Source organism: Vulpes lagopus, chromosome 4 (genome assembly GCF_018345385.1).
Source record: "Vulpes lagopus strain Blue_001 chromosome 4, ASM1834538v1, whole genome shotgun sequence".
NCBI classification, from domain to species: domain Eukaryota; kingdom Metazoa; phylum Chordata; class Mammalia; order Carnivora; family Canidae; genus Vulpes; species Vulpes lagopus.
This window is the reverse complement of record NC_054827.1, coordinates 14,049,002-14,067,509: the sequence shown is the minus strand read 5'-3', so window position 1 is coordinate 14,067,509 and position 18,508 is coordinate 14,049,002. Positions and strand designations below refer to the sequence as shown.

The following is an 18,508-nucleotide window of genomic DNA, read 5'->3' as shown; positions in this document are numbered from 1 at the left end:
TGGTTGGTTTTTAAATCACGTTTGTACTTGTTTTTATAGGTTGCAGGATCACTTTATCAATTAAAGGCTCCAGAGTATCATGATTGATTTAGAGTACAGATTACATAATCTTTTATTGTTTGGTTTGATATAATAGAATTAATCATAATTTGAATGTACTGAGTGCATAATTGGATTGTTGACTATATATTATTAGAAATTCCTTTAACGTATCTCATATTATTTGCCCTCTTGACTATCATTATGGACTAATAGCTTTCCACAGAAGTACTTTTTCATTTTTAAGTATATTTTGTGTGTTTTGTTTTCCAGGACTAAATTGTCTGACTTGTATGGTGGAAGCCCCTTTAAATTGGGGCCTTTGTTTTATTACCACTATATCAAGCATATTTGAATATTGTGCCTTCTGGTAACAGTAAGATACCTTAGGCCCTTGTTTTTCTTTACCTCCAGAAATAGAATCAGCTGCCTTCCAAGTCATTATGTTTTTTTGATTGTTGTTTTTTTTTTCCTTTGTGGAGAATAGTATTAAAGGTCAAATTCTAAATTCAGGATGGCTTAACTGATTTGGGGATGTTTTAACATTATCTCTTCTTATTCTAAATCCTAATTGTACTTATAGAAGGCAGATTTTCCTTAGGGTTCACCCAGGTGTATGCATATTTAATTAGATACACATTTGTGGTATGCTTGCCTTGAGTACTCTTGTGAGCTGAACTATTAGGTATGTTTCAAATCACTGATACAATTTATTATTACATGTTTCTCTATAATCAAACTTCTCAGTTTGGGATATGCAATTACTGTATAAAGTGAGAAGTATTGGGAAATTATTCTTTAGTTTGACGGTAACACTGGCCTCTTTTTCAGATATATTTTTACCATCATGGATCGGTTTGGAGATATATCAGAAGGTGAAGTGGACCATTCCTTCTTTGATAGTGACTTTGAAGAAACAAAGAAATGTGAAAGTAAGTCAGTTTTTGATAAGCAAAATGATGAGCAAGAAGAGAGAATAGATAAAGCTAAAGAAAATGAAAACTTGAAATTTGGAATACAAAGAAAGGAAAACGAAATAAAGGAGAAAATTCTCCCAGAAGAACACCCTATAGAAGATGATAATACGCGAACCAGAAATTCTTTATCGTTGACCACTTCAAGATCAAAAAAATTGTGGGATGCTACAATAGGGCATAAAATACACTTGCCCACTCCAAGTAGAATTCCCAAAATTATAAAAGAAGGTGAAGATGATTATTATACGGATGGAGAGGAAAGCAGTGATGATGGGAAAAATCACATCAGATCCAAGTCTGCTAAACCATCTAATAACTTTAAAAAAAACATTGGTAAAAAGTATTCCAAAAGTAATTCATCATCCTCCTCTTCCTCTTTGTCCTCATCTTCAAGTTCAGGTACAGATTGTTCAGATGCAGGGTCTGATATCTGTATTTCTGATTCATCTCCATCAATAAAGAAACATCTCTCCGGTGTAACCCACTTGTCACCAAAACAGAAATATAAAACAGGAATGAAATCGACAGGAACACAGCCTTCAAGTACTAAACCAAAAGTCAGTGACTACCCTGAGGAATCTGAAGATACTGTGACAGATGTCACTCCTCTGTCAACTCCAGACATCAGCCCGGTTCAGTCTTTTGAACTGGGAACATCAAATGATCAAAAAGTAAAAGTTAAAAGGCAAGAAAACGTGAGTCAAGAAGTATATGGAAATGTTGAGGATTTAAAAAATAATTCAAAATCTTTGAAATCAACCAAAAAAGGCCAAGAAAAACATGGGCCTGATCTCACTTCAAAATCTTCAGTGTTAGATTCCAATTTAGACCACAGATATACACAAAAAGCCTTACATGACACAATGGACCTCAATCATCTTTTGAAAGGTAATTTTCTTTTCTTTTTGAAAGCTGTATATATTTGAACTTAAATATTCAACTTTATGGTATATTGAGCTTAAATATCAAATGCTATGAGTTTGGATTGATTTTTCTATTAGCTGTATTTTATTGTTTGAGATAATTGATGTAGTAACTTTACCAGATACCCTATTTTACCTTAAAAATATCTGGAATATCGTTACTTATAATATTGAAAAGCTAATTAACTAGGACTAGAAACTACTTCACCATAATTTTATTTTAGTGTCTTACAAAGTCATAAAGTATAGAGGGACCAGATAACATAAATGAGAGAAGTAGAGCCAGATGTTTTTCACATATGAGAGATGTGGGCATAAGATATATTTTACTTACTTCTTTAAGAAAGGCAACAGACTAAAGTTAAAAATAACCTGAACTGTTGTCTTCATATTAGAGAAAGTGGCAAGAATGCTGGCAAATGAAATTTCAGGATAAATTCTAGGGAAAGTTAAATGTTAAAGAGGATTACTTGAAAATAATTACCAAGCTATGAAATAATAGAATTCAAGTCTCAGTTTCTTCAAGATACAGTTGTTTTTGAAGTGTAATTGACAGAGTATTCTGTTGGTTTCAGGTATATATAACAGTGATTTGATACTTTTATATATAATTAAAAGATCCCCATGATAAGGCTAGTTACCATCTGTCACCATACAAAATTATTACAATATTGACTGTATTCCTTGTGCTGTACATTACATCCCTGTGACTTAATTTATTTTATAACTCGAACTTTGTACCTCTTAATCCCCTTCACCTATTTCATCACCCTTCCCCCCCTCTGGTCAACAGCAGTTTGTTTCCTGTATCTGTGAGTCTGTTTTGTTTGTTCATTTGTTTTGATTTTTAGGTTCCAGATATGAGGGAAAGACAAATATGGTATGTTTGTCTGCATCTTACTTATTTCACTTAGCATCATACCCTCTAGGTCCATGTTGCCACAAATGATAAGATCTTTTTGATGACTGAATAGTATTCCATTGTATATATACACCACATCTTTATGCATTCATCTGTTGATGGATACTTAGATTGCTTCCATATCTTGGTTATGGTAAATAATGCTGCAGTGAACATAGGGGTGCATGTATCTCTTCAAATTGGTGTTTTCATTTTCTTTGGATAAATACCCAAAAGTAGATTGCTGGATCATATGGCATTCCTGTTTTTAATTTTTTGAGGAACTTTCATTCTGTTTTTTGTAGTGGCTGCACCATTTACATTCCCAACAGTATAAGAAGATTCCCTTTTTTCCTATATCCTCACCAATACCTGCTGTTTTTTTTGTGTTGTTGATATTAGCCATTCAGATAGGTGTGAGGTGATACTTCTTTGTGTTTTGATTTGTGTTTCCCTGAGGATTATGTTAAGCATCTTTTAATGTACTTGTTGGTCATCTTTGTTTGGTCAACTTCAGAAAAATGTCTATTCAGGTCTCTGCCTTTGTTTTTAATTAAAGTACTAATAACTGTTACTAGTGTCAAGTGTACAATGTAATGATTCAACAATTCTTTTTTTTAAGATTTTATTTATTTATTCATGAGATAGAGAGAGGGTGGGGGGGGCAAAGACACAGGCAGAGGGAGAAGCAGGCCCCCCACAGGGAGCCCAACGTGGGACTCGATCCTGGATCCCCAGGATCAGGTCCTGGGCCGAAGGCAGGTGCTAAACCACTGAGCCACCCAGGCTGCCCATGATTCAGCAATTCTATACAGTACTCCGTGCTCTTCATGACAAGAGTATTCTTAATCCCGTTTAGTTATTTCACTCATCCCCTTACCCACCTCCCCTCTGGCAACCACCAGTTTGTTCTCTGTATTTAAAAGTCCTTTTTTTGTTGTTGTTGGTCTCTTTTTGTCTTTGTTTGATTTCACTCACGTGGAATTTTAGAAACCATACAACGTTTGTCTTTCTCTGACTTATTTCTTATCATTATACCCTCTAGGTCCATCCAAGTTGTTGCAAATGACAAGATCTCATTTGTTTTTATGGCCGAGTAATATTCCATTGTACATATATGGCACATCTTCTTTATTCATCTATGTATGGGCACTTGGGTTGCTGTAAATAATCAGTAAACATAGGGGTGCATGTATCTTTTCAAATTAGTGTGTGTTTGTTTGTTTTTAAGTAGATTCCACACCCAGCATGGAGCCCAATGCTGGGCTTGAACTCATGACCCTGACTGAGATCAAGACCTGAGCTGAGGGGCACTTGGATGGCTCAGTGGTTGAGTGTCTGCCCTTGGCTCAGGTTGTGATCCCAGGGTCCTTGGATCAGGTCCAGGATCAGGCTCCCCATGGGAATAATAAATAAATAAAATCTTAAAAAAAAAAAAAAAAAGACCTGAGCTGAGATCAAGATTTGGAAGTTTGACTGAGCCACCCAGGCACCCCATGAATTCGTGTTTTTTATTTCTTTGATAAATACTTAGTAGTGGAATTACTAGATTATTATATGCTATTTCTGTTTTTAATTTTTTGAGGAACCTCCTACTGTTTCCTACTTTGGCTACACCAGTTTGCATCCCTGTCAACACTGCATGAGGGATTCTTTTTCTCCACGTCCTCACCAACACTTGTTATTTCTTGTCTTTTTTATTTTTGCCATTCTGACAGGTATGAGGTATAATATTTCATTGTGATCTGCTTAGGTCCGCTGCCCATTTATTAATCAGGTTATTTTTTGATAGTTTTTGAGAGTATAAGTTCTTTATGTATTTTGGATATTAACTCCTTATCAGATGTACGATTCAAATATCTTCTCCCATTCAGTAGATTGCCTTTTCATTTTGTTGATGATTTTCTCCACTGCAAAAGCTTCTTAGTTTGATATAATCCTATTTGTTTATTTTAGCTTTTATTACCCTTCCCTGAGGTGACTTGTCCAAAAACTATTGCAAAGACTGATGTCAGAGAGCTTATTCCTATGTTTTCTTCTAGGAGTTTATGGTTTCAGGTCTTACATTCAAATCTTTAATCCATTTTGAGTTTATTTTTGGATGTGGTTTGAGATGGTCCAGTTTCATTTTTTTGCATGTAGCTGTCCAGTTTTTCTAACACTATTTATTGAAGAGACTGTCTTTACCCCATTGTATAATCTTGTGTTCTTTGTCGTAGGTATGTGCTTATTTCTGGGCTCTCTGTTCTATTCCCTTGATCTGTGTGTCTGTTTTTGTGCCAGTCCATACTGTTTTAATTACTATAGCTTTGTAGTATAGTTTGAAATGGGGAAGTGTCATACCTCATTTTTAAAATTCTTTCTCAATATTGTTTTTGCTATTTGGAGCCTTTTGTTATTTCATACAAATTTTAGGATGCTTTGTTCCAGCTCTGTGAAAAATGTCATTGGTATTTTGATGGGGAGTGCACTGAATCTATAGATTATTTTGGGTAGTATGACATTTTAAGAATATTAATCTTCTAATCCATGAACATCACATATCTTGTCATATAATTTTTTTAATTAGAAAAAATCTTTATTGCTGTATTTCCATATCAACTTACTATTTTTGACATATCAATTTATTATTTAGTGAGAAAGAAACTATTTTTCCAGATGAAATAAAAACAATTGAAACTTTATCTTTACACTAGTTAATATAATTGTAAATGCTAGGTTTGCAGGTTAGGGCAGTTGAAGATAACATTTTTAGACTGTAAGTAGTATTCTTTGTATGAAATGCAATTGAAAGAATAAGTCTTTAGGTACATAATTTACATATGGTGGTAATGTAGGAGTAAGGACAAATCCCTTGTGTAATCAGATGATTCACAGATGGATAAAATATTTTGGAGGAGTTTGCACTTGTCCCCTTATTGTAGATTTTTTCTTTGCTCTAATTGTACCCATTGATTGTTTAGTGTGTCTGAAAAATCAGGTTCTTGGAATTGGCCATCACCATCTGGTTGTTAACCTTCCATTCAGTCTCTTAAAACTTATAGGATTGAGTTTTTTTATTCTTGCCCCTTTGTTGCTTCTCATAACAACCAGAGTGATCTTTTAAAAAAAAAATCAACCTTACTAGTTGCCTTAACTCTTCAGTGAGTTTACTCTTATGTTAAAAATAAAAACCAGATTCCTTATTGTAGTCTAACAAACTCAATCAATGATGCCATATAAGGCAGTATATTAGTGTCACCTGGAAGACTATTAAATTATTAAATACAAAACAAATATTGATGCCTGGGCTGCACAAGAATATTACAGTTAATTTAATAGGCTATAAAGTTGATGAAAACCATTACTCTACATCATGTGGATATTGCCTGCATCTCCATTTTTTTTAATCTCTTATTACCTTGCTCCAGTGACCGTGCATTTCCATTTGCTCTGCTCTTTTCATAGGCAGCTTCTGTTTCTCAAGTCTTGGTTTATATATCACCTCCTGAGAGGTAGTTTTTCCTTTTTTTTTTTTTTTTTTTTTAAGATTTTATTTATTCAAGAGAGAGAATGGCAGAGACATAGGCAGAGGGAGAAGCAGGCTTCCTGCAAGGAGCCCAATGTGGGACTTGATCCCGGATCTTGGGATCATGCCCTGAGCTGAAGGCAGACACTCAACCACTGGGTCACCCAGGCATCCCGGGGTAATGCCTGGCACTAGAAGATAGCTGGATTCTTATATCAGCTTCTGCATACAACTGTTGTGATTTGTTATTTTGGTTAAAGTACATGAAGAAAAACCGGCCTCACACAGATATGTTTAGAAAATGGAGGAGTATTTTATGCCCTTTTCAGTTAATTTTAGATATTCTTTGATGCCACACCAAGATTCCACAGGTATTAGTTTCTTAAATGTTAGTTACAATGTGAAATTTGAGACTAATTGATTCATAGTCTATTATTTTATAACCTGATTTATTTTATAACTGATTTTTTTTAAAAGATTTTATTTATTTATTCATGAGAGAGACAGATTGAGAGAGAGGTAGAGACACAGGCAGAGGGAGAAGCAGGCTACCTGCCAGGAGCCTGATGTGGGACTCGATCTCAGACCCCGGGATCATGCCGGGAGCCAAAGGTGGACTCTCAACCGCTGCACACCCAGGTGTCCCTAATCTTACATTTTGAATGTGTCTTTTACTCTTGTATGGTTTTGTAACAGGATGTGTAGGTTATTTGGAAAATACTGGTCCATTGAGCTTACAAATGACGTATTTCATAATACATTATATAGAAATTATAGTTGTTAATATCATTACCAGTCTCATCAGAAGACTTTTGAGCTTTCAAACTCAAGTTTACCAAAACTTAAAATTTTTACTAAAACACTCAGATTTTATTATCACCAAAAAATACTGTCAGTTGTTTTCCTTGAAATTGACAGAAATGATTTATTTAATTTTATTTTTTTAATTTTTAAAGGAATCTCTCTGTACCCAATGTGGAACTTGAACTCACAACCCTGAGATCAAGAGTCACAGCTCTATAAACAGAGCCATCCGGACACCCTGACAGAATTGTTTTTAAAAATTATATTTGTAATACAAAATTGCAAAGTATTTGAAATTAAATCATGAAAATTTATCTGATGAGATAGTGCAGACTAATGCTTTATATTAATAATGTACATCTTAATATATTTGCTTTTTTCCTTCTGTGTTATTTCTAGTGCTTCATTGTTCTTAATTTCTAATATGATTTATTCGTGCTTAAAAGTAGCAGCCTGGGCAGCCCGGGTGGCTCAGTGGTTTAGCGCCGCCTTCGACCCAGGATCAAGTCCCACGTTGGGCTCCCTGCATAGAGCCTGTTTCTCCCTCTGCCTGTGTCTCTGCCTCTCTCTCCCCCTGTTTCTCATGAATAAATAAATAAAATCTTTAAAAAATAAAAAACAAAAAACAAAAAATAAAAGTAGCAGCCTAACATTTGACATATTAAATATCATAAGATTTTCTTTAAGGGTGCACCTAGGTGGCTCAGTTTATTAAGCATTAGCTTCTTGATTTTGGTTCCAGGTACCATCTCAAGGTTATGAATGATTTGGAGCCCTCAGTGTGGAGTCTGCTTGTCCTTTTCTCTGCTCCTACCCACCCCACCCCCACATGTGCACGTGAGCCCTCTCTCTCAAATAAATAAAATCTTTAAAAATTTTTTTCTTCAAAATTAGGTTGAAAGCAAGTACAAATGGATATTGAAAAATATACAGAAAATTAATGAAAATGCATAAGACTTGCAAGTTTTGTGTTTTTTTAATACTATTTGACTAAATTATAATTTGCATTTAAGGGTCCACCCTCCGTTTTTTATTTTTGTAAGTACTTTTTGATTCCATTATAAGGGCCACTCTATCCTAGGAATGAGAGTGTGAGGGGACACATCCAATAAAAAGCTTCTTTTAGGAAGAGAACACCTGACTCTTTTGGAATTGTCAGATTTTAAAAAGCCATCTAATGGAAAATAGTTTGTGATATCTGAGTTTTTTGTTTAGGACTATTAATGATCATCTCTTTGGATTAGGATGATTTTGGATGCATTCCTAATGAAACAATGTTTCTCACCTAACAAGAATTCCAGAGGTAGACCAGGCTTGAGGGCTGACCACTTCAATGGCTCAAAAATATCCTCAGGGACCCAGGTTCTACCACTGTGTTCCCCCAGCTGTGGTGTTGACGTCATTCTTATGCCAGTAGGAGATGGCTGCAGCAATTTTTAGTATTCACATCCAGACATGAGAATGTCCAGAGAAAGGGAAACCATCTCTTCCCTTGGCTCTCTCAGAATGGAGGAAACTTTGAAAAAGCACTCTCAACTGACTCCCATATGTCTCATTGCCCAGAATTGAGTTATATTCCTACTTGTATGATGCTCAGTGCAAGAAGAACAGGATTATTATGGGCCAGACTCACCCTGAAGTTAGAGGTGGAAATCAGGAGAAGGGAGGTCAGCTTCCCCTTAAGGACAGGGCTTCATGGGAAAGAGATAAGTAGGTGTTTTTAAAAGAGAGTGGGGAGATTTGTTAAGAAATAGGAAGGAAGAAAGTAGAAATGTATGTTAATTGAGCAACCAACTTTGTCTACTAGGCCAGAGTTTCTCAAACTGCATTGCATATAGGAACACCTTGGTGGCTCAGTTGGTTGTTAAGCATAAGACTCAATTTTGGGTCAGGTCAGGATCTCGGTCGTGTCATCACCCACATCTAGCTCTGTGCTGAGCAAGGAGCCTGCTTAAGATACTCTATGTCCATTACCCTCTCTTTCAAAAAAAAAAAAAAAATTGCATACAAGTCGCTTAGCCTCTTAAAATGCAGATTCTAGTTCATTAAATCCAGAGCTCTAGGAGCTACATTTCTAGTCAGCCCGGTGGTGATACTAATGCTGATTCAAGAACCATAGTGTTGAGTTTCAAGACACTAAATATCTATTTTGTTTGAAAATAAATACAGGTATCCCTCATTATCCTAATTCATTTTTGAAAATTAGTTGGATATGGAAAGCCTAAATATTTTTCCCATCCAAAAATCCCTAAACAGTTTGTCCAAGCCTAATTGAAGCACTGAAATACTATTTCAACACAAACCAAGCCAAATATAGAAGGAAAATTTATTCGTATTGCTGCACACTAGGGAGCCCTGATCTGATCTGAGTGACCTGATTGTAAGTACTGCTCAGAGCTTGGTTTTTGTTTTGTTTTTGTTTTTGTTTTTGTTTTGCTCAGCGCTTTTAAAGGCATAGGAACAAAGGTGGCATTTTGCTACTTGGTTCATCTGTTACTGGAGTCCTTAATATAACAATCCATAAAAGTTTCTTTATAACAGCAAATGATTTTAAACACTAATTATAGCTATGCATAAAGCATTTCTTTGTTTAGTTTTTCAAAATTGTTCTTGCTTGATTGACCCACTGTTTTTCAAATCAAAGAATATTTTCATAAGTTTTCATTGTTTTCCCCCCAAAATTAAACCACTGGACCTGGTGAGAGGGAGATAGGTGCTTGGCCAAGCCATTCCTTTTTTGCATTCATTTCTCAATACACTTTATCACTTTCAACTTCTTCTCTATGGGCCGTTGTAGGCCTCTTTGGCTCAGCTAGTCTCTTCACAACCTTTTCCACAACGTGAAGAAGACAGTGGTGATAATGCATAACACATCTTAAAAATTATAAGCAGGAGATGTGATCCTATCAGAAAACAGCTAAGGTAGGAATACAGCATACTCTACACCCTCTCACCTTAAACACTGTTACCAGATTAAGTGCAAAGATACATTAGAACAGTTTATTGTTTTGAGTAAAAAAATTTAGTTATTAGAGCAAGTATTGGGCCAGAATTCAGATGGTGAGGGATGGTTGTACAGCTAACAATGTTAATGTTATTTATCAGTTTAAGATAACTTGTTAACAAGTTTGTAAATTTGAACTATAAAACATTAAGCCTTTGAAACAAAGGTTAATCAAAGAATGTAAAATCAGGTATCCCAATTATAGGCCAGAGTATTGAACTTGGTTACTTACATAGTAAGTTGAAGAAAATTCAAGAAGTGGAATCAGAAGACTTTTGGCTTCTGGTTGCTATCCATGTGACTGTAGACAAACAGTAACTCTTTTGTGCCCCAGTTTCTTCATCTGTAGGATGAGGCAGCTGATATAGGTTGCTAAAGAATATTCTAAACTCAGAGTTCTGGGCTTCTGTGAAAATTGTCTGAAGATTAGTGTAAACTAGCATTATTAGGTATTTAACTTTATCTGATATCCGGCTTTCAAGTAGATCTTGAAAGTTTAGTAGAATTTCTAATTATTGTAGCCTCTTTTAGCTCAATAAGATGGCTGATTTGGGGGACTTCCCACCCCCACCCCAAGCCTGCCTTTGCTATATAAATGTTGAAAAGATGTGGTTAGAATTAGTGCTTTAGCCTTGGGCTGTAAAGCACTGAATAGACAAGCAGAGAGGACGTTTTAAAAATGGAGTAGTGGATAAACAAAACTTTACTTGGGTTATGTCATGAGTCTCATATTTGGAGAAATAAATTGACGTGACTAGATTTGAAGGTATGTCTCATTCATTGTATAGGTACGATTAGGTCAGTTTAGGAAGAATCTAGAGGGCAAAATAGATGCATTTTAGAAATGTACCCCCTAAAATTTTACAACCTTGATTCTGTATGAAATAGACACATCATTAGAGACATATTCTGAGAAGAAAAACTAATATAAGAGAAAGAAATGATGGGATCCCTGGGTGGCGCAGCGGTTTGGCGCCTGCCTTTGGCCCAGGGCGCGATCCTGGAGACCCGGGATCGAATCCCACATCGGGCTCCCGGTGCATGGAGCCTGCTTCTCCCTCTGCCTGTGTCTCTGCCTCTCTCTCTCTCTCTGTGACTATCATAAATAAATAAAGATTAAAAAAAAAAAAAAAGAAATGAGATTAAGGAAGCACTGATGAGTAAAGAAAGTGATTAAACTTAACTACTAACCTGACACCACCAATACAGGAGGGCATGAAGCGAAGTGCCTAATTCGAGGGGAGGGTATGGACCCTGTTCCACTCCATAAAATAGAGGCTGCCTTCCTGAGATTGGCTCCTACCCTATCCTTCCTAACAGCACAGCCTATCCTTTTACTGGCAGGCTACAGCAAACAGGATTCGATTAGGTGAGTAGGAAATCTCAGATATCCTCAACTCACTACTAAGTGTTACTCAACTTTTGAGAAAAGCTAAAATCAACAGAGGCACCAGACTTACAGATAAAGAACATAATCTTGAAATAGAGCTCAGTGATTTTAGAGAGGAGCTGCAAAGACAACATTATTTTCACTGATAAAACTAAGGCATGATTTGCCTCTTACATTCTCCTGTCACATGTGCATAGTGGATTTTCCAGAGGCTGCACTACAATGACAGCACGCTACAGTGAATTCAGAAGCAGATGTGAGGATCCAGCAGTCTTCTATTAAGCCAGGCATTAAATACTTGAAAAAGTACTAAACTCTGCCATTGTTCTAATTTTTTGTTTTTGTTTTTTTTTTATAAAAAAATGATATTAACATATCGGTCTATTATTTTCAGATGAATTAGTATCTTTAAATTTTTTTTTTTTTTTTTTTTTAGAATTTTTATTTATTTATGTATTATAGTCACAGAGAGAGAGAGGCAGAGACACAGGCAGAGGGAGAAGCAGGCTCCATGCACCGGGAGCCTGATGTGGGATTCGATCCAGGGTCTCCAGGATCACACCCTGGGCCAGAGGCAGGCGCTAAACCGCTGCGCCACCCAGGGATCCCTTTAAATTTTTTTAAAAAAGATTTTATTTATTTATTCATGAGAGATACAGAGAAAGAGAGAGGCAGAGACCCAGGTAGAGGGAGAAGCAGGTTCCATGCAGGGAATCTGATGTGGGATTTGATCCCGGGTCTCCACGATCATGTCCTGGGCCAAAGGCGGCGCTAAACCGCTGAGCCACCAGGGCTGCCCAATATCTTTAAAATTTTTTTACTTTTAATTTCTAATGTGGTAAATACTGATAAATGTAACTCACATAAACATTCTTTGGGGTCCTCAGTAATCTTTAGGTATGTACAAAAAGGGTCCTGAGACCAAGAAATGTAAGAACTTCTAAGAGAGTAGAATTAGAATATTTCATTTGCAGTGTATTAGAAATAAAAAGTTTAATAACATCAGTCTTTCTAAAGGAGTAAAAATGGGAAAAAAATAAAAAATTTTAAAAAAGGAAAATTGTAGAAAGAGGTCAAACAGTATAAGTAGATGGTTTTAACCTATTAGAAGATATTATCAGAGCATCTTTAAGAATGTAAATCAAATCAATTTAAAAGACATTTTAAATAGTATAGGAAGAACAAAAATAAAGGCGTGAAAAAAGATAAGCAAAGCAGGTAATAACAAGGAGAAAATAGAAGTATCAAAGTAGAATTCAACATGTGAAAAACACAAAAGGAACAAAGAATTGTTTTACTTTAATAAGCTGACCAAATCTACCAAAATGATTGAACAGCCATTGATTTGAAATGTGTGATAAAAAGCAAAACAGAACTAGATCATGAAATGGGTAAAGCCATAATCACTAGAAAACTGATCAATAATTACATCAAACAGACCAAAATTAACTGCCTATGTATGGTCCATAGGTATTTTGTCTGTTAACACAATATTTTTTTTAGTGATGAAATGCCAGTTACTGTTCCTCCAAAACAAATTACCCCAACATTTGGAGTATGGAGAGACTCAGACAGGGCTGACTTGACAGCACGGACTGGAGTCGCCTGAGTGCTGGTTTATTGACATGTCAGATGTCTGGGATTGCGACTTAAAGACCAGGACTGCTGAGCAGAGGGCCCATGTGTGGCTTCTCCATGTGTTGTGGCTTCTTCACATATGGCTGCCTTAGCCAGATTTCTTAACAGGATGGCCCAGGGTTCCAAGTACAGTGTTCAAGGAAACAAGGTAGAAACCTCATCACCTTTTATGACCTAGCCTCAGAATGTGACATGTCAGTCACATAGCATCATTTCTTCCATTGTATATTAGTTTAAACAGTTAATAAACCTTCCCAGATTTAAGAAGGAGAGACACATATCCTCCATCCTAATGGAAGGACTGTCACGTAGTTTATGGATAGGTTTCACAACCTCTTCAACCTGTGACCACGCATTGATTTACATTCCTTCAGGGGCAAAAACAGTCCCCCTTTCCAAAGATCCCATTGCCAGCCTGGCCCTGCCCCACCCAACCTTGCTGTCCAGGGTCTAAACCAGGTCCAGGTGCAGCTGGACCTCCTCATTCTCAGTCATACCTCTTTGAGTGTTTGGATGGTTTTCTGCAAGGAGAGATTAGGAAGGAGTAATATATTTTTGAGCCATGTAAGCCCTAGTTCTTTTATGTTCTCTATATTTTGACTGATCAGTTCCCTTTTTTTTAAAGCTTATTGCTCTCCTCTTTCATTATTATAGATAAAATAAGCCATTGATCCTTTCAGCATTCTGCATGGGTATCTATTTAGCCAAATCTACCGGTGGCAGGTGTTTTTCCCACTTTACTTGTCACCACAGCTAACAGTTTTGTTCAAATGCTGCCATTTCATCCTCTATATTAATAGTCTCCTCCAGACCCTTCCAGTTCTGCTGCCACCTGGTCTCAAAGCTAGTACCATGTATTTTAGATTTTTTTACAGTAGTACCCTAACTCCTGGTACCAGATTTTGTATTAGTTACTATTGCTCTGATAACAAAATATAAAACTTAGATGTGTAAAGCAGCAACCTAGGATTACTCAGAAGACTAGGATCGTAATGCCTACTACACATGGCCCTTTTATGTGGTTTGATCTCCTCACGGCGTGGCATGTATGTGGTTTGATCTCCTCACGGCATGGCAGCCTCTAGCTAGTCCAATACAGAGGATGGCTCAGGGCCCCAAGCACAAGTCCTCCAGCAAACCAGGTGGGACGGTGGGGGGCGGCTGCATCTCCTCCTTTGCCCAGCCTAGAAAATCACACTTCTGGCTGTGTCCTTTTCGTCCACACAGTCACAAACCTGCCCAGATGCAAAGAAAGGGGTCCAGAACAATGGCACAGAATTTCTCATCTGATAGGTTGTTTATAAAGAAGGAAAAGAAATCTAGTAAATTTGATTGTTATTCCTTGAATTGTAGCCTCTCAACTACAAATGTTGGATTTTTTTCTTTAAACCTTTAAAAAATAACTGATCCCGGGATCCCTGGGTGGCGCAGTGGTTTGGCGCCTGCCTTTGGCCCAGGGCGCGATCCTGGAGACCCGGGATCGAATCCCACGTCGGGCTCCTGGTGCATGGAGCCTGCTTCTCCCTCTGCCTGTGTCTCTGCCTCTCTCTATCTCTCTGTGACTATCATAAATAAATAAATAAAAAATTAAAAAAAAAAATAACTGATCCCATTGATTTTTTGTTTTTTTTTTTAATATGCAGGGATCATGAATATGCCTACAGGATGGATTTTATTAAAAGAACTAATATTATATGAGACGTAATATAAGGACATAATATGGTCTGGAATAAAATTTCCTGTGATAACATAACATGTAAATGTTTAAAATACTGTCTGTCTTACTAGCCTAGGTGAAAGTAAGGCTGATACCTCTAATGATTTGTGTTAGATGACTGATTCAGTAAGTGGCTCTAGTGATGATGGGCATGACTCGGAAATACTGTAAAGAATTGGGACAAAATTGTTTCATTAAAGAAAATTAGGAAAAACAATGTTTCTTAAATATGTGAATTTAAATGTATACGTATGTATTTATATAAATGTTTGTATTCCTGAAAGTTTTCTCAAGTTAAAAATTTTTTTAGATCTTAATTGAAAAAAATAATAGATCAAGTATTTGAGGTTGCCTCATCTTAAAGCATACTTTTTTTTTTTTTTTAAGATTTTATCTATTTATTCATGATAGAGAGTCAGAGACACAGGCAGAGGGAGGAGCAGGCTCCATGCAGGGAGTCTGACGAGAGACTCCATCCTGAGACTCTAGGATCTCGCCCTGGGCGAGATGCTTAGAGGGCAGGTGCTTAAACCGCTGAGCCACCCAGGCTGCCCTAAAGCATACTTTAGAAGCAAAGCAAAGCAATGTTTGGTATCAGTATATAAGCCCTCCATATACTTTTTACGTCATGGAAAGTTAGAGAGCTTTTTTTTTTTTTTTTATGGTATATTTTTCTATTGGAGTTCGATTTGGAGAATCCTATTTTTTTAAATGAATTAGATTGAACTTCCTTTATTTCTTTGATGTTGCCTTATTTTACTTATAAAAACTTTGTTAAAAATACCATTAGGAAAATAGTTTTTAATTCCCTTTAAAATTTACTTTTAAAGGCTTTCATTTGCGACTAAATTTAATCTAGAAACTTTACTGAAGTCTATAAAATGTGCATTTCTTGGAAGCAAGATAATTTTGTACAGGACACCTCTATCTTTCTAAATGGTCTTCTTCAGGTTTCACCATTAACTGGTATAATTTTCAACAAATTACTAGCCATTAATTCCCTCACTTTTCCTATCAGCAACTCTTTTAATCTTTTTTTAAGTTTCTGTTATCTTTGATAGTCTTTTAAACCTTGTTCAAATGATTTAACTTTTCTACACCAGTTACACTTTAAAATTGTGGTTAAAAATGTCTCTTCCCCTTATACCACTGTGCTTTTAACAGCATAAAACACTAAACAAGTAAAAGAATTAAAGATGCTCAAGTAAAAACAAGTAACAGTTACTTTAAAAAATATGTCAAAAACAAATGTTCTAGTCAGTTAATCTGATATTATGTACTCATCTTTAGTACAGAGTTAAGCTGAAACATTGAGCAGGCTTAATTAATATTTATAGAAACTTTTAGCAAATGCTTAGTAATAATTGTGACTTACTAAAAATTATTACAGAACTTTAAAAATTAAGCATGTTAATGAAATTTCATTTGATAATCATGTGCAAAATATTGTTTTTTAAATTTTTATATGATGTATTCATTTTGGCTTATGTTTAATTAGGAATAAAATATTTTACCTTTACTGTAGAAGTATTTGTTTTCATGTTAATACTAAGACCATAAAGTATTTTCAGATTAGGTTGAAAGTTTCAGAATATTCCAGATTTGTTTTTGCCAGTTTTTAACCCTTGTTTCCATCAGTCATTGTTGAGGACACTTTATATTTTAGGTATGCCTTCCAACTAACAAAAACTATCTAAATTGAAGAATTAATGTATTTATGCACTCAACCAGAGGTTTCTAACCTCCCCAACTACTAAGCTGCCTCACGGAAACAAAATGGACGTGACAAGGACATTTTCCACAAATTATACCTGTTTTAGAACTTGTATCATCTACATCTGTTATTAAAATATTTTCACTGTTTAGTATATAGCTTTTTTTCCCAAAGAAGCTGACAGAACATAAAACTCTAAGCTGCCTCTGATTTTCTCTTTACATAGTTGTAGTCTGGATGTCATTAACACTATTTCATATATACCTTTTCATGAACTAATACTGTTTTTAAGAGTTAAGTGTCAGCACATAGCATCATTTTGCTGTGTTTCTTATTTAGTCATTTTTCCTTTTCTTGTTCTCTTCTTAGCTTTTCTGCAATTAGATAAAAAAGGACCACAAAAACATCACTTTGATCAGCCTTCAGTAGCACCAAGGAAAAACTACTCTTTCACAAGAGAGGAGGTGAGACAGATTGATAGGGAAAATCAGAGGCTTTTGAAAGAACTCTCAAGACAGGCTGAAAAATCAGGAAGCAAAAGTACGATTCCTAGAAGATCTATTGTTCATCCCCCTAAGTTATATCATAGTGCCCTCAACAGACAGAGGGAACAACAAAGGATTGAAAGAGAAAATTTGGTAAGTAACTAAAATTTTTTAGTCATCAAAAAAAATGAACTGTAATGATTTGTAAGGCCAGCTTCTAGGAAACCAGATACAGTCATTTTTTCAAATTTAATTATTTAAAAGTAAGTATAGATATGTATGGTATGGAATAAATACATAATGAGCTATGAGCTCAAACTATTTTATAAAGACACTGAAAACTCTCTTATTTGGCTAGGTGTGTTAAGTCAGACAATAGTATAGGAAATGCCAAGGGTCGGGTATGTGTATCTTCTGTAGGGTATTCAGTCACTAGCTAATCTGTTTCACTGTATTGTATCCTTGTTGGTCTGCTACTTGAATGTATGAAAGACATTGATTATTAAAAATCATAAAGCTACTCTTCAGTTTTATAAGGGATATATATATATATATACACACACACATATATATGGACTGTTGAAAATCTTTACATTAAGAACTATTCTTCATAGTATATCATTTTCTTCATAAAATTGCATTCAGAATAATTGCTGGTGTTTACTGGGCTCTAAACTAAATGCCATTGTCCTGAGCATCTCCAAATATTAGCTTATTGAATCCTGACATTACTTCTTTCTGATGGGTGCTGTTCTTCCCTGTCTTCCTGAGGGAGTAACAGACTGAAGGGGACAGGTAATGAGCCCAGGGACACAGAGCTCATGAGTAAAGGGCTGAGCCAAGACTTTAAATACAGGTGGTAGTGCCTTAGATTAAAATCAGACCCTGTGGGCAGCACCAGTGGCTCAGCGGTTTAGTGCTGCCTGCGGCCCAGGGCATGATCCTGGAGACCTGGGATCGAGTCCCACATCGGGCTTCCTGCATGGAGTTTGCTTCTCCCTCTGCCTGTGTTGTGACTATAGCAGTTTTTTTTTAAATTCATGATTTTTGAAAATTTGAAATTATGTCATAAACATTTGGGTTTATGTTGTCTACTTTTACTCTTCCACAGGACTCTGAAGCCTATTTTATTTAATAAGCAATTATATAGTATATACTAGTTTACAAATTTTAGGTCATTTAATCCTCATAGCAACCTGATAACATAGTTATTGTTGTAATGGAGGAGAAAATGAGACACTGAGTGGGACACAGGGTCTGGTTCAAGGTCAGACAACTAGCAGGTAGCAGAAGCATATGCAAGTAACCTAGCTTTGGGGTTATTTTGTTGTTGTTGTTATTTAACAGCTTTTTGAGATCTAATACACATACTGTAACCACGGAAGGTATAAAATGCAGTGGGTTCTGG

General features: G+C 35.9%; 1 protein-coding gene across 2 annotated transcripts in view; it reads left to right on the top strand.

The window, feature by feature from the left end:
- The window catches only part of CFAP97 (cilia and flagella associated protein 97), a 44,015-nt gene that overhangs the window by 7,501 nt on the left and 18,006 nt on the right, over nucleotides 1-18,508 (top strand). For both annotated transcript variants that reach the window (XM_041752007.1, XM_041752008.1), the window contains exons 2-3: nucleotides 871-1,904; nucleotides 16,985-17,253. In XM_041752007.1, coding sequence (XP_041607941.1) covers nucleotides 887-1,904; nucleotides 16,985-17,253 — 1,287 coding nt within the window. In that variant the 5' untranslated portion in view covers nucleotides 871-886. The remainder of the gene's footprint in view (nucleotides 1-870; nucleotides 1,905-16,984; nucleotides 17,254-18,508) is intronic.